Source organism: Durio zibethinus, chromosome 10 (assembly GCF_047325235.1).
Source record: "Durio zibethinus cultivar Kanyao isolate XHJ-2024 chromosome 10, ASM4732523v1, whole genome shotgun sequence".
Classification (NCBI taxonomy): domain Eukaryota; kingdom Viridiplantae; phylum Streptophyta; class Magnoliopsida; order Malvales; family Malvaceae; genus Durio; species Durio zibethinus.
In genome coordinates, this window is record NC_143171.1 from 27,863,630 (window position 1) to 27,877,298 (window position 13,669).

General features: G+C 31.5%; 1 protein-coding gene, 1 long non-coding RNA gene and 1 pseudogene across 2 annotated transcripts; 1 reads left to right on the forward strand and 2 right to left on the reverse strand.

The window, feature by feature from the left end:
• Window positions 1-3,084: 3,084 nt before the first annotated feature.
• On the reverse strand, window positions 3,085-5,089 carry LOC149516637 (uncharacterized). The gene is made up of 3 exons (XR_016345989.1): window positions 4,984-5,089; window positions 4,052-4,103; window positions 3,085-3,915 (listed from the first exon to the last, which is right to left on the reverse strand). It is a non-coding gene; the product is annotated as an uncharacterized LOC149516637 (long non-coding RNA).
• A 1,789-nt stretch (window positions 5,090-6,878) lies between these two features.
• LOC111292851 (17.8 kDa class I heat shock protein-like) lies at window positions 6,879-7,661 on the forward strand (annotated as a pseudogene).
• A 675-nt stretch (window positions 7,662-8,336) lies between these two features.
• LOC111292870 (BAG family molecular chaperone regulator 2-like) lies at window positions 8,337-9,550 on the reverse strand. The gene is made up of 2 exons (XM_022885482.2): window positions 9,095-9,550; window positions 8,337-8,807 (listed from the first exon to the last, which is right to left on the reverse strand). The coding sequence occupies exons 1-2, from the start codon at window positions 9,360-9,362 to the stop codon at window positions 8,581-8,583; spliced, it is 495 nt and encodes a 164-aa protein (XP_022741217.2). The 5' UTR covers window positions 9,363-9,550; the 3' UTR covers window positions 8,337-8,580.
• Window positions 9,551-13,669: the final 4,119 nt, after the last annotated feature.

The following is a 13,669-nucleotide window of genomic DNA, read 5'->3' on the forward strand; positions in this document are numbered from 1 at the left end:
GTGAAGCAGTTGTAGGAAGCTTTACTGAAGTGTTAAGGAATGTTGTTTTTCTCTATAGGGGAGACTTAAACCTTTGAAATTTGGGTTTTCAACTAGAAAATCACAAGTTCAGATGGAATAGAGAGGAGGGCTTTTGTTTTTAAGATGAAAAAGGGTTATACTTTGTAGTCGAAAGCATAATGAGCTTTTTTTATCTGTACAAATAAAAAGTAAAGAAAAAAAAATAAATGATGGATTTGAGTTCAAGATCAAATCACATGGTGGAGTTTATTTTAGCAAATAGAAAATAGAAAATAAAAAAAAACTTGCGAGTTCATGAAATCTATAATTTAATTCAGTTGATTTTTATAGTCATCCAAAAAAAGTAATATCTAACACATCTGCGACTTAAATCTTAATATTTACTAGTTGATTCAAATCTTAACATTTATAAGTTGTCTGTGATTTTCTTTGTTGCGATTTTCTTTGTAAAACAAAATGACTATTTCATTCAACGGTCTAGAAAGCTACATATGATCAAGCACTTTTCATGTATGAAATGTTCGTAATATGAATTATTAGGTTTCAAGCATTAAAGTTTTCTTAGTTCTTATCCACCTATAAAAGTTGTGATCCAGCAGTGGAGCAGCAATGCGACTTTCAGAAGGAATCTGCAAACTGATGGGCAGCCATCAACATAACATGATTTGTGAAACAATGATATTTTCTATAGGTTAGCTTATTAATATCAAGTCAAAATCATTATTAGCAGCGAAAAAGTTTCTTTTGTATATCAATTCTTAGATGTTAGTATTTGATTTTGGATCAAAGTTGCCAAATATTCTCCCGACAGGAGCTTGACTGTTCAACTCATTGGTTTGGCTCACTCATCGCTTGGTTGGGCTCAAGCTGAGTTTTGCAGTCAAGCTTTGGACCATGTGCAGCAACGGTTCTAAAAGGATGGAGAAAAGGAAAATGGTCCCCCAATCGAATTGTGCAGCAACAAGTCATTTCAGTCAGCGTCATTTGTTGGCTCAAAAGAAACTGATTACGTAAGGCCCGGCAGCAGGCAAGTATGCCATTGTGAAATTTGTTTTACCATCGATAAAATGTTGGACTCCTACAGTTTTAGTGACGGAAATTCAATTTTTGACAATCTCAAATACGAAAAAAATTTGTTTCTTGCTGGCTGTGGACGAAGTGTTAGAGCCATTTTCATCATCAAAGATGGAGGGCCATATGAGAACGTGCTTTTCACGGTGGCAAACATGTTTTAAGCTATGAATGGCAGTGTTGAATTAATGAAATTATCTGTATAGATTGACTTGTTTCTCAGATCTTTCTTTTGTCTACTGTTTGATTTACTATCTTTTTCCCATGTTAGGGGGTACTCAGCAATGGGAATGGGACCTATTTTGTTTGGCATTATTTTCTTCAACATAGCTATCATCCATTGTGCTTTATATTGGGTTGAAACTATTTATAGTGCTATATCCCCCCTCCCCAACATTAGCAGCCATGAAAAAGGGGTCATATGGCTGCTAAGGGTAAGGGTCATAGCTAGTAGGAAATCAATTTCAAGTGTAAGAAAGTAATGAAAAGAGGTTATCAGGTCAATTTTTTAATAATCTAATCCTTTTTTCTTCATTTTTCTGGTTTTGGTAGGCACGGGAGGAGAAAATGGAACTTTTGAGAGTACCAAAGATTGAAAAATTGTAGTAATAGACTCTGCCTGTGTTGGAGACTTGCATGTTTTATTTAAGTTTTGACTGATGTGTTAACTCATTTAGCAAGTGGTGCACTAGCCTCCCTACTGATTGGAACTTGTATCAGTTCATCCAAGAGTAAGGATTGCTACAGATTTTGGGTTTGAAAAACATGCCTTGTAGAAAAAATAGGAAAAAAGATGATGCTTGTGCAAGCTATTCATTTGTCATCCATTTGAGATCAGTGCGGATGGTCAAGTCCTCAACCACCCTTCTGGCACAGAAATTAGTCACAATCACAAGTTAATTAATAATGATCATCTGAACAATTCCATACTTTCAAATGCATTGACTTACCATTTTTTTTGCATTTTTGAAAACTGAAAAAAAAAAAAAAACTATTTTTTATTGTTATGGAATCACAAAGAATTAGATGGAGCTGTTTATGTTAAAGAGTCAGACAGTCTTAGCCAACAGATTCCATCCTGACAACTACTATCTGATCAGAATCGTAACCCTAAGACAAGAAGGAAGATATAGATTCCAGAAAAGTATCAAGGAATGGAAGCCTTGCATGCAAATTCTTATGCTTACCTGAAACATTCACAAAAAGGTAGTTTAAAGCAGGAAAATATGCAAGATAATTACCATACCTCAGCTTGGATGAAGTTGGAATGACAGAAGGAAAGATATATCAACAAAGTGAAGCAGTGGCAGAAAATTGAGTTGACAGAAGAGTAGAAAGCACAAGACTGCTCATACACAGGCCTTTTCTGGGTATGTTCAGCTGTGCTCTCTATCTTCTGTCAACTAAATGCATCATCAATCATGGCCTGTCATTGGAACTTTCTTCACCTTTGTACCAAGGAGGAACATCCCTTTTGAAAAGACAGAAAAAAAAAGTTACATATATTTACATAAGATTTAGAACTAGATTGTTTATGTTTTAGTGTAAGAGAAATTTCATAGCTGAAAAATGAAATAGAAGAGGGAACAGGGAATTCTCTTCATGTTTGACAATGGAAGAAGATGGATGAGAAAAGTTGGTTGAAAGGATGGGATGAGAGAAATTAAAGGGAATAGTCTTGTGAAACCAAGTTGTGACTTGATAACCTTTTGTTTATCAACATCACATTGATTAAGCAATATCAAGTGATTATCTTCTTATCTTTCATTTTCTTGGTAGATGACTTTCAGTTGGAAATTAAACTAGGATATTCAAGTGAGTTTGTCAATTATATAGATTTGTCGATCCTGACAGTGTATTCTGATAATAATATCAATATTGACATTAGTTCTTTAGCAGAACTTCATAAACAAGTTGTAGTTGATTCATTGAAATAGAAAAAAGTTAAAAAGTGAATTTTTTTACCCAAACTGTTGAAAGAAAAATGAAATAATTTTATCTTGTAGGTGAATCTCATTAACCATTGCTATTGAAGGCTTGAACTAGTACATTCAACTACCTACCCCTTCAGTTCTCATTAAATTTTCATGGGAAAACAGCTTTTACCTTTTATTTTATAAGACCAGATGAACAATCTTGATGTTTCAGCTTCAGTGATAGGAAATCCGTTGGAATTCCGCCGGTAAAGAGTGCTTTTATTGACAGAAAATTTTCATCACGGAAGGGTTGTCTTCTTGTAGTGACAAGACCAAGAACTCAAAAACAGATCATTCAATGGAACATAATTGAAGCATCATTTTGCAAGAAGTACTATAGCTAAGAAAGGATTGTTGGCATCCTACCTTATCTAAATCAGGTTGATCAGTCTCTTGCACTTCAGAGTAATAAGAAGGTGGGGGCCTGGCTATTAGTCCCTATTAAGTGCCTGTCTATTCTAATATTCATACTCAATATGAAGAAAGCTCAGATCTCCAATAGGAAACCATAGCAGTATTATCTTTCTCCCCCATGGAAAATACATGAAGAAGAAATAATTGCAGGGCTGCTGCAGATAAAGTTTCTATAGCTGGTGCCTGGTGGGAATTGAAGTCAAGGATGGTTAGATAACAATATTGTGTTCATTTTTATCCAAGTTAAAAACAAAAAACAAAAAATCAACAGTGTAAAAGAGATTTTGACTTGAAATATGTGACAATAGATGGCAACTGGATCATGTAATATATATGTTAAGTAATCAAATGCGAATTAAAATACTAAGAGGGTCCAATAATAAAAACCAAAACCCAGTGTTGTGGAAGCCAAATGAACTGTAAGTCATGTCACCTGCACATAAAAAAATTAAGGTTTGAACAGTAAAAACAATTGTTTTTCAAACTGATCATGCATGAGCTCAAGTCTAAACAAATAGTAGAGATCAAAGAGAGGAGGACAAACAGGGAAAAAGATAATAGCTATTCACCTGTCATTCATCAGTTTCCATGGGACGGTCAAGTCCTGATCCAAACTCCAACCTAACAATTTAGTCAACAATCATAGTTAAATAATGATCAACTAATCAAAATTCCTTAACCATCAAATTAATGCATTGACTTCCAATTTTTCTTTTATTTTGAACAAAACTCTTCTGCAGGGAAACTCTGCTAACTTTTATCAATTATCATTGGAAAGCCTAGAAAGAACAGAATTTGAGAACTATAACTCTTCTACAACAATGAAGATGGTGCATGAAATAGATTCCAATAGTTAAGTTGAATAACAACAACTATCAAATTTGTAGCATTAATGGCATATATAGTCTTCTTTCAGAGAACAGAAAGTAAATGGTCTTTTTTTAAATATATATATATATATATATATATATTGTGTTGAACTTTTGTTTTCTCCCTCCCCATTCATAGGTTTCATGATTGATTTTTTTCCTTATCTTTTCATCACCTAGCTAGGTTGATAAGATATAGTATAAGCACTGGATCAAACCTGGTAAAAGAAGAAAATTAAAATTCCCATTCATCCTTAGCAGCAAAAGCTGTAGGGTGACATACTTAGCCAAAGCATGGCCGTTCAGAATAAACATAACAATTTCAAATATGATATGGTAATATGATATGAAAATAATACAAAAAAATACGAAAGCAACGTGGTTTAAAATTTTAGCAAAAACTGTTTATGGATTTGGCAAAAATAAAAAAATATGTTGCGTTTGACGTGTTTATGTAATTTTCATATAAAACATGTGTTTCACATAAAACAGAAATGAATAAACAAATTGTCAGTTGTAATTTAGAATAAAAACAGAGGGTTGCAATATTTTCTAAACATATAAATGGTGCAATTTCACAGATATATATAGTACAACTGAAAAGATTTTAAGGGTTATAATCTTATCTTTACCTTGGGTTGAACTTGGTATGTATACTGACAAAAGCCAACGAAATGAATCCTGAGAGAAAATTCGGTTGACAGAAGAAAAGAGAGCACAAGGCTGTTCATACACAGGCCTTTTCTGGGTATGTTCAGTTGTGCTCTCTATCTTCTGTCAACAAAAGCATCTTCATCCATAAAAATAGTCAGCTTTACATCCTTCTTCACCTTGCAGCCTGCCAGAAACAAAATCCTTTTAAAGAAAAAGAAGCCAGGTAGGAATCTAAATCCATGCATTTTTTACATATCAGAAGTTCAGAAGTAATTAGTTGATTTATTATCTTCAAGTATAGTAGTTTATCTGAATTTTCAGGCTAGAAAAAAAGAGAAATTGGAGTTTTTTTTTTGTTTGGAAAACTCTAGTTGGTCAAGGGAAGAAGAAGGTTGGAGAGAAGATTCAGTGATGTTAAAAGAATACGGAAACTCTGATATAACTTGTCGATCCTAGCTAGACAAGTGATGATAGATAGGGAAAATCAAGTGAAACAAGTGGCTAATTTAATACTATTTATCAATTTTGTATCAACATCATAGTGATAAAGAAAATAATCCATAGTGATCTTTTGATTAGTTTTCATATTTCTATTGGTAGAGGAGTTTCTTGCGAAAAGTGCCATCCAAGGGAGTGTTGTCCAGTATGCATTCGTCCTTTTTAATTAGGATTTTACTGCTTTGATTTTTAAACTACTTGACTAGCAGCTAGCTAGACATAGGAAATTTATAATAATTGATCAAATACATAAGTAAACATGTTAGTTGAATGATGCATAAATGAAAGTTTTATTCCTGAGTAAATTTAGACCACTTAGAGTTCATTTGCATGCGTGATGGGAGAATTCTCACAGTGCTATGCATATCGTTTTATTTACAGGACCTTAAGAGATTCAATCATAAAACGTAACTATAGTGTGGTAGGAGGGTCAAATGATCAATCAAAGTTTGAGAGCTTGGATGAAGTGCGTGCACTACCCTTCTCAATTTGACATACAAATTGTGACCTTAGATCAGATGATTTAATTAGAAAAGCTATATTATAAGTAGACACTCACCTTAAGTATATTTTCCTGCAAATGAAAAGTAATATCTTGTTAACTTTGTAGCATGTTGGTTGAGGAAATCACCATTGAATACATGGTCAAATAATGTTTAGTTTCAAACCCCAAGAACCGATAACTCCCATGCTTGGTTGCCAGGGAGACAAGGTCTGAAAACCATATATATACAAGATCAAAAATGACCTCCGACATGTTATATATGCACAATGTCTGGCCGCATTCTTGCATTTAAGAGTGATACTCAATGGTTGGGGTTCCCCGGCAGGCAATTGATTTCGGATTCTGAAAGAAGTCAAGCACAGGTAAATGACAGATGCTTTTGCTAGGCTCTGATCGCTATTGAAGAACTTGTGTCAGCATTGGTTTAGCCTAATGAAAAAATGAGCTGACTTTGATGATTAGATTGCCTACTCTAGCTATAACAGAAAGGATTATAGCAATTATAACAGTAAGTTAGATTTGTTCTTGAGAAACGCTGTCTGCACATGAGTTTGGCACAAAGCAACAAAACCAGAATGGGCCTACAGAGGATGGCAGTTTTTCAAGGCTGAAAACTGACATTGGTCAGGGCATGGGCCTCCTTTGGGTTGATAGTCCAGTTTCTTTTTTCTGGAACTTATTCTAAAATAACTATGGATGTATTTGTCTACATGTTAATGCATCCATAACTTTCTAGAGCTTGCATTTAGTTTAATTCTTTAATGATGAAAAAGGAAGAGATCCATTCCAGACACTACCATTGGCAATTCTAGGGAATGTTCAGGTCTGATTAACAGAAGATAGTAGAAAATGAAATTATTAGTTAGAAGAGAAATCAAGAAAAGAAGTCCCAAGAAAATTCAGTAGACAGCTTAATCATCCTTTATATATAACCAGAGAGGCAGATCAGATACATCAATCAATATCATCATCGCATTTTCCCTAGCTATTAGATTCTTTTCATATATCCAAAAAATGGCTTTCATCTCCCAACTGTTTGGTGATGAAATTTATGACCCTTTTCTTAGTATGATTAACAAATGTCCTGTCCTTAACACTCCAGCAGATTTGAAGGAAACCCCAGAAGCCCATGTGTTTGTAGCTGATCTTCCAGGGCTGAAGAAAGAAGTAGTGAAAGTTGGGGTTGATGATGGAGAGGTGCTTCAAATAAGTGGAGAAACGAATGTGGAAAAGGATGATAAAAATGATAAGTGGCATCCTAGGCAAGTTCCATAGGAGTTTTTAGGCTGCCAGAAAATGCAAAGACGGATGAAGTTAAGGCATCAATGGAGAATGGAGTGCTTGTGGTGACTGTCCCCAAACAAGAAGTGAAGAAACCAGAGAAGAAGGTAATTGAGATTGAGGAGATCAAGGGTTGAGAATATGAAATAAAACTTGTTTTCATGTTTTCTCCAGACATGTGTTTATGTGTGTGTTTCTGCATTTTCATGTCATGTACTAAATGCATTTGTGCCTTGTTCTTGGAAATGCTTAATTTAAGTCCCAAATATACAGAAATCTCACAAGAAAAACTTTTGAAAACATATTAGAATTGGAATTTGAAGAACAAATTAAAGGATAATGTGACAGGATTTAATCCAATTCAATTTCACTTAATAACCAAAATTAAAGACTTAACAGAAAGAACTCAAAATACTAGGCAATGATTCATCCCAAATATGAACATGCCAAAATTTGCCTAAAACTTTAAATAAATCATAAAAACCATTTTGCATATGCATGTATAATTGTGTTGGCCACTTATAGATTATAGAATTCTAAATTTTCTCAAAGTAGCTTCCCTACATATCAGATTTGCTTCAAGCAGAAGGTATTTAATGCCAGTCATGGGACCACATGTGCTTAAGCATGCAAATGTACAACCTAGGAATGACTTTGAAATCTTTTCTTTAGTTGTTAATGGAAATGATTTTATTGCAAGCGTTATGAAATCTGCCTTCTAAGAGAGATAGGTGAATCACTCGAGTTAAATCTCAAGATCAAGTTTATGTAAGAAAAGATTATCTTATTTCAGGATCATATATAGCATACTGCATACAAATCCTCCACTAAAAACGATTGTTATTAACCAGAATCAAGTTTAAATCTTACGAATCTTTATCAACTCAACCAACCCTCTTGACTGAGGGACCTTACTTTTGCCATCAATTGCCAGCCCTTATTCTTTAAAATTTTCTCACTTTTAAGTGTTTTTTTTCCTTAATTATGACAATTATTTCAGCCTGACTGTGCACATGGATTAATATAAAATCAAGAGTAAGGAAAAATATTAGTAACATTTTACATTAAAATGAGGAATCAACATTTTTATAAACATATCAAACTATGCAAAATGATGTGAACATGCATCAGATTTCAGATTAAATTATGTAGTTCTAACACAACCAAGTGCCCTAATCTAATCAAGTGAAAAATAAAAAATAAATTAAAAAAAAAACACTTCACCATATCTTTTAGCATTTTCTTTTTTGGTGGTTAGTGAGTACAATCATAGTGTTTTTAACTAGTAATGTCATACACTTATGGTGTGGTAAGCAGTGCCAATTTGTTGGGTTCCTGCCAATCTATGAAGCTTCATTTCCTTGATAGCTGGATCCTCTAGCAAAAGCACTTTGTCTTTGTCTCTAACACCAACCATGTGTAAATATTCATCATCTTCCCTTTCTTTCCCTTTGAATAATAGCCTTTGCTCTCTTGGCTCCAAACTTGTTACCAATGACAAAATCATCTTCAACTCCCCTGAAGAAATAAATTTGCCACAAAATTTCAATAACAACCCAAAAAAAGAATAAAAGACTAAATTATAGAAGGCTGCATCCTAAGAATAGAGAAATTGATTATCTCAAACGTACTCGTATCATCTTTTAAGGGTGACTATATCAACCAAATTAAGCTTCAGGTTCTAATAGACATAGTTTAAACATGCTCCTATATATGATCATATGCTAAAATATGCATTTCTTAAGTCAATTTCTGATATGAAAATATATGTTTAATCACAAAATATTAGAGAAAAGAAGGCTTACCAAAAGTGGAAGTTGCTTCAATGGAAATATCATGCCAATGAGAAACAGTTGAGACTCTGACAGTGATCACCCCTTCTCCAACACTTCCACCAGTTTCTCTCTTTTGAACAAGCATGCCACCAGGCCTGAGTTCCCATTTGATTTCACTAACATTATTATTGTTTCCACATCCCTTTTCACCACCTTTTACATTACCATTGCTACCATTCCCACCACTACAAAACTTAAAGCTGCCTCTGCAAAACCTCTTAGACTTCAACTTGATCATTTTTTTTTTCCTTTTCTTATTCAGCCGAATCTTAAAAGCTCAAGAAGCTACAAATGGGAAGAGGAAGAGTTGGGGTTTAGCTAGTTATATAATAGTAGTGAGCATGGGATAGGGCAAAGAAGACATAAATAAAAAAACAAGCCGCCTAAGGCTGATTGAAGAGCTTCTGAAAGTGAGAGACAAATGAGATGAAGACACATGGAGTATACTATGGGCGTTTTTCTCTGCTGATTTTATGGGGGGCTAAAGCACATGGCTGGTGGGTGCTATGGAGTTACACGCTTGCTTGATTAGCGGGCCAAATTACATAATCAAAAACAGCAGTCGGTTGGCAAACATTGCTGATCAAATTGATGGAAGTGAAGGCTTTTTTATATGATTTTAGGGGACTTGTTTCGTGGGGTCAATTCTATTGAGATATATAGGCTTTGGTTTAGAACAATTGTTAAAATTTAAAGGCCTTGTCTCCCACGGCCAAAATCAAGAAAAAAAAAAGTAGCCATTGAAGCCTTATCTCAATTCGAATGAGATCAATTTTTATCGTGTAAGGTGATAATGAATTGAATTGAATTGAATTTAATTTTTATGAATAATATATAATATTTTGAATTTTTAAAATTTTATCCGAACTTGAACTGGTTTTTTTTAAAATTAATTTTATCTAAGTTGAATGTTATCGGTTGGTTCGGTTTATCGATTTTTAAATTTTTTTGTTTTTAATATATTATTTAAATAAAAATTTTAATATATTTAAATAAATTTTTATATAAAATAATTATTTTTATTTATTAAAATTTAAAAAAAATATAAAAACTAATAATAATATATAATTCGATTTGATTTGATTTTTTTTTATTTTTAATATCTTAATCAGAAATTCAATGTAAAATTAATACATACATTTAAAATCCAATCTTACTCCAAACCAAATAAAAAAAAAAAAAAACCGATCTTTTCATCATTTATATGCATTTAATATTTGACTTTGAAATAGAAAATACTTTTTCTTATCATCATGCATTTCTTTTCCATGTTTTCTTTGCAGCAAAGGCTTTTCTTCATCCTTTCATCTAGGAGTAAAGCTGAAGCTCTTAGGTTAGAGAATGTAATGATTATGTTTGTTTGATCAAGTGGTTTAATAATGATTTTGGGCAACAATAAATTCAGTAATAAATTAAACCTTCCACCAGATCTACCAAGTTTATACCCTCTCTTAAAAGTTTCAACTGTACAATGTGCCAATTCTTGCAAAAATTCCACTCCAAGACATAACTTGTTTGACAATTTGTTTATCTAAATTAACCTCTTTTTGTGATTTAATTAGTTCCTCAATAAATATAATTAAATTTTCATGATCAACTGTTATTTAAAAAAAAGAATCTAAAATTTAGCATAGATGATTCATCTATCATTTCTATGAAATAAATTTTCATAAGTAGGGATAATAACAGTTTGGTTTAGATTAAATTCAATTTGATTTTTTAGGATATTAGATAATATTATAAAAATTTAAAATTCGATCCGAATCCGAATAAAATCTTCATTCAATTTGAATTGAAATCAATCCAATCAAATTGGTTCAATTGTTTATCGGTTTTTAATTTTTATATATTATTTGAATATATATAATTTTATTTTTATATAAAATTTTAATATATTTAAGTAAATTTTGATATAAAATTATTAATTTATTTTATAAAAATTAAATATATATATATATATACTAAAAAATATATATAATTCAATTCGATTTAGTTTTTTCTCAATTTTTAACCTCTTAATCTGAAATCCGATCCAAACTTAATATATATATTTAATATCCAAACTTGATTCAAACAAAATAAAAAAAAATTTGATCCAAACCAAACCAAATATTATAATTTCAAATCAATTTTGGGATTTCTCAATTTTTTTTCCTCCCTACTCATAAAGTTGGAGTTAAATTCTCAATACATATAATTTAACGTAGACGATTCATCTATCATTTTTAAGAAGTGCATTCTCATAAATAGAGATAATAATGGTTCAGGTTGGATTCGGTTTGATTTTTTCGGATATTGCATAATATAATGAAAATTTATCAGTTCGGTTCAGTTTATTGGTTTTTTATTTTTAATTTTTATATATTATTTTAATATATATAATTTTATTTTTATGTAGAATTTTAATATATTTAAATAGATTTTGATTTAAAATTATTAATTTTATTTTATAAAAAATTTAAAATATATATAAAAACTAAAAAAATATATAATTCGATTTTATTCGAGTTTTTTTTATTTTTTATCTCTCGATCTAAAATTCGATCCAAATCAAACACAATAATTTTGAATCGATTTTTTTTATTTTTTAATTTTTTTCTCACTCTTACTCATAAGTTGGAGTTAAATTCCTAACACATGTAATTTTATTCTGCCAATTCTTTAAGTTTCGTTTTTTTTTTATTTATGTATATAAAAAATTACTGTTGAAAAATTGTCATGTGTGTAATTACTAACTTAACTCTTTTTCTATTAACAAACTATGTTAAACTAAACATTTGGTTGGTCAACAACTAAAGAGCTCTCATGATTCTTTTTTTCTTTGCTTTTACTCTTTTCTACTAGTGACAACAAGTAACTTTAGGTAATCATCTAAAATCCATTCATTTAACCTCTTCCAACATTGGTTTTTCAACAAGAGAGAGCTTTCATGATTACATCAATTAAAAAGAAGATTGCTAACTTGAGCAACCCTTTTGCTCCTTTTTCCATTGGTAACAAAACAACTTGATAAAAACAATTATATATATATGCAACTATTTGAGATTAGTTCAAGTGATAAATGTAGGATAAGATTTAAGTAGATTTAATCTTAAATTCAAGCCATAGCGCTCATTTTAATATCGAAAATTTTTTTAAAAAATTTATAATTTGTTCATTTAAAAATTTCTTTAGACCTTGATTTTTTGACAACCAAGAACTTCATGATCATATGACATGTTTTTGAATACTATAGCTATATCATCATTCACTTCAAACAAAAGGTGGTAACATTATCAATATGCAAATTTTTGTTCTTCATTCATCTTGTTAGATTCCCAAAGATAGCACAAAAATAAAAGGGTGTAGGGATCTCAAATATTTGATGGAATATATGTTACGAAAAAGAAAGGAAGCAAAGATGTTTTGTCTTGACTTTCTAACATGTTGTTTATGGTTTTGTTAGGTTAGTTGGGTGGGTCTTGTCCTGTCTTTTGAGATGTCTTTGGGGTGTTTTACCTTTTTGTATGGGTGGTTGGGTTTTTAGTTAGTTCTATGCTTTATTCAAACTAAAATTTTCAATTTCGAAATCAATTTCAATACCATATGGCACGCGAAAGGGACGAAGATTCTCTTATCTCTCAAAAGTCTCGACTCAATTAATGTTTCAATTTTTTAAGTTAATAATGAATTTTATAAGCATTAAACTTAGTTAATCTCTCATTAAATCAAGGGACGAACATCCCATTTTAAACACAAGATTCCTTAAAAACATGATAAACTTTTTCTTAGTGGATGACAAACTTAAAAATGAAACTCAAAACTTATAAAGAAATTGATTGACCAAGGTACTACAAATTGATTCTAAATAATTTTTCTTGCAAAATTGAAGAAAATAGTTGACGATGATACCCCCACATGTGTTGCAAGAGAGAGACAGAAAACATAGGTGGTTGTTAGCCATGAGGAGGAGACACAATATTCCTCATTTTGCCATGCATGAATCATATATCTTTTTCGGTTTGAATCCATGATCTCCCAAAAAATTCATTCAAACAAAAATTAATATTAATCACCTCCTCCCAATACATAGAAAAGAAAATTTTATCGGAAGAAGATCAAATCAAAATGTGTTAAAAATCAAATAGTTTTAAGTTTAAATCGAATTTAATATGATTTATTCCCTCATAACTTTATGTTTCTTACATGTATATTAATGATTTATCATATTTATCAAACCTGATGATTTAATTGTATTACAGTTGATTTAGATGTGTGGTGAGAGCTCTCCCATCATGTCGAGATTTTCGATAATATTTATACTAAATAAATAACTACATGTCGATATATTATTGTCCCCTAGAGATTAGTAGTAAAAAAATGAGTTACGTTTAGCTAGAAACATGTGAGGATATAATAGAAAGGCAGGCAAGGCATGCCCACAAAAAGAGCAAGCAAGCACAAGATAGATACTTTCACACCTCCCACAAGATATGCTTCTTGTTGGCATATTCCCAAGCCAAAGATATGTGTAGTCTGCACAGATTTTATGCTCATGGAAGTGAT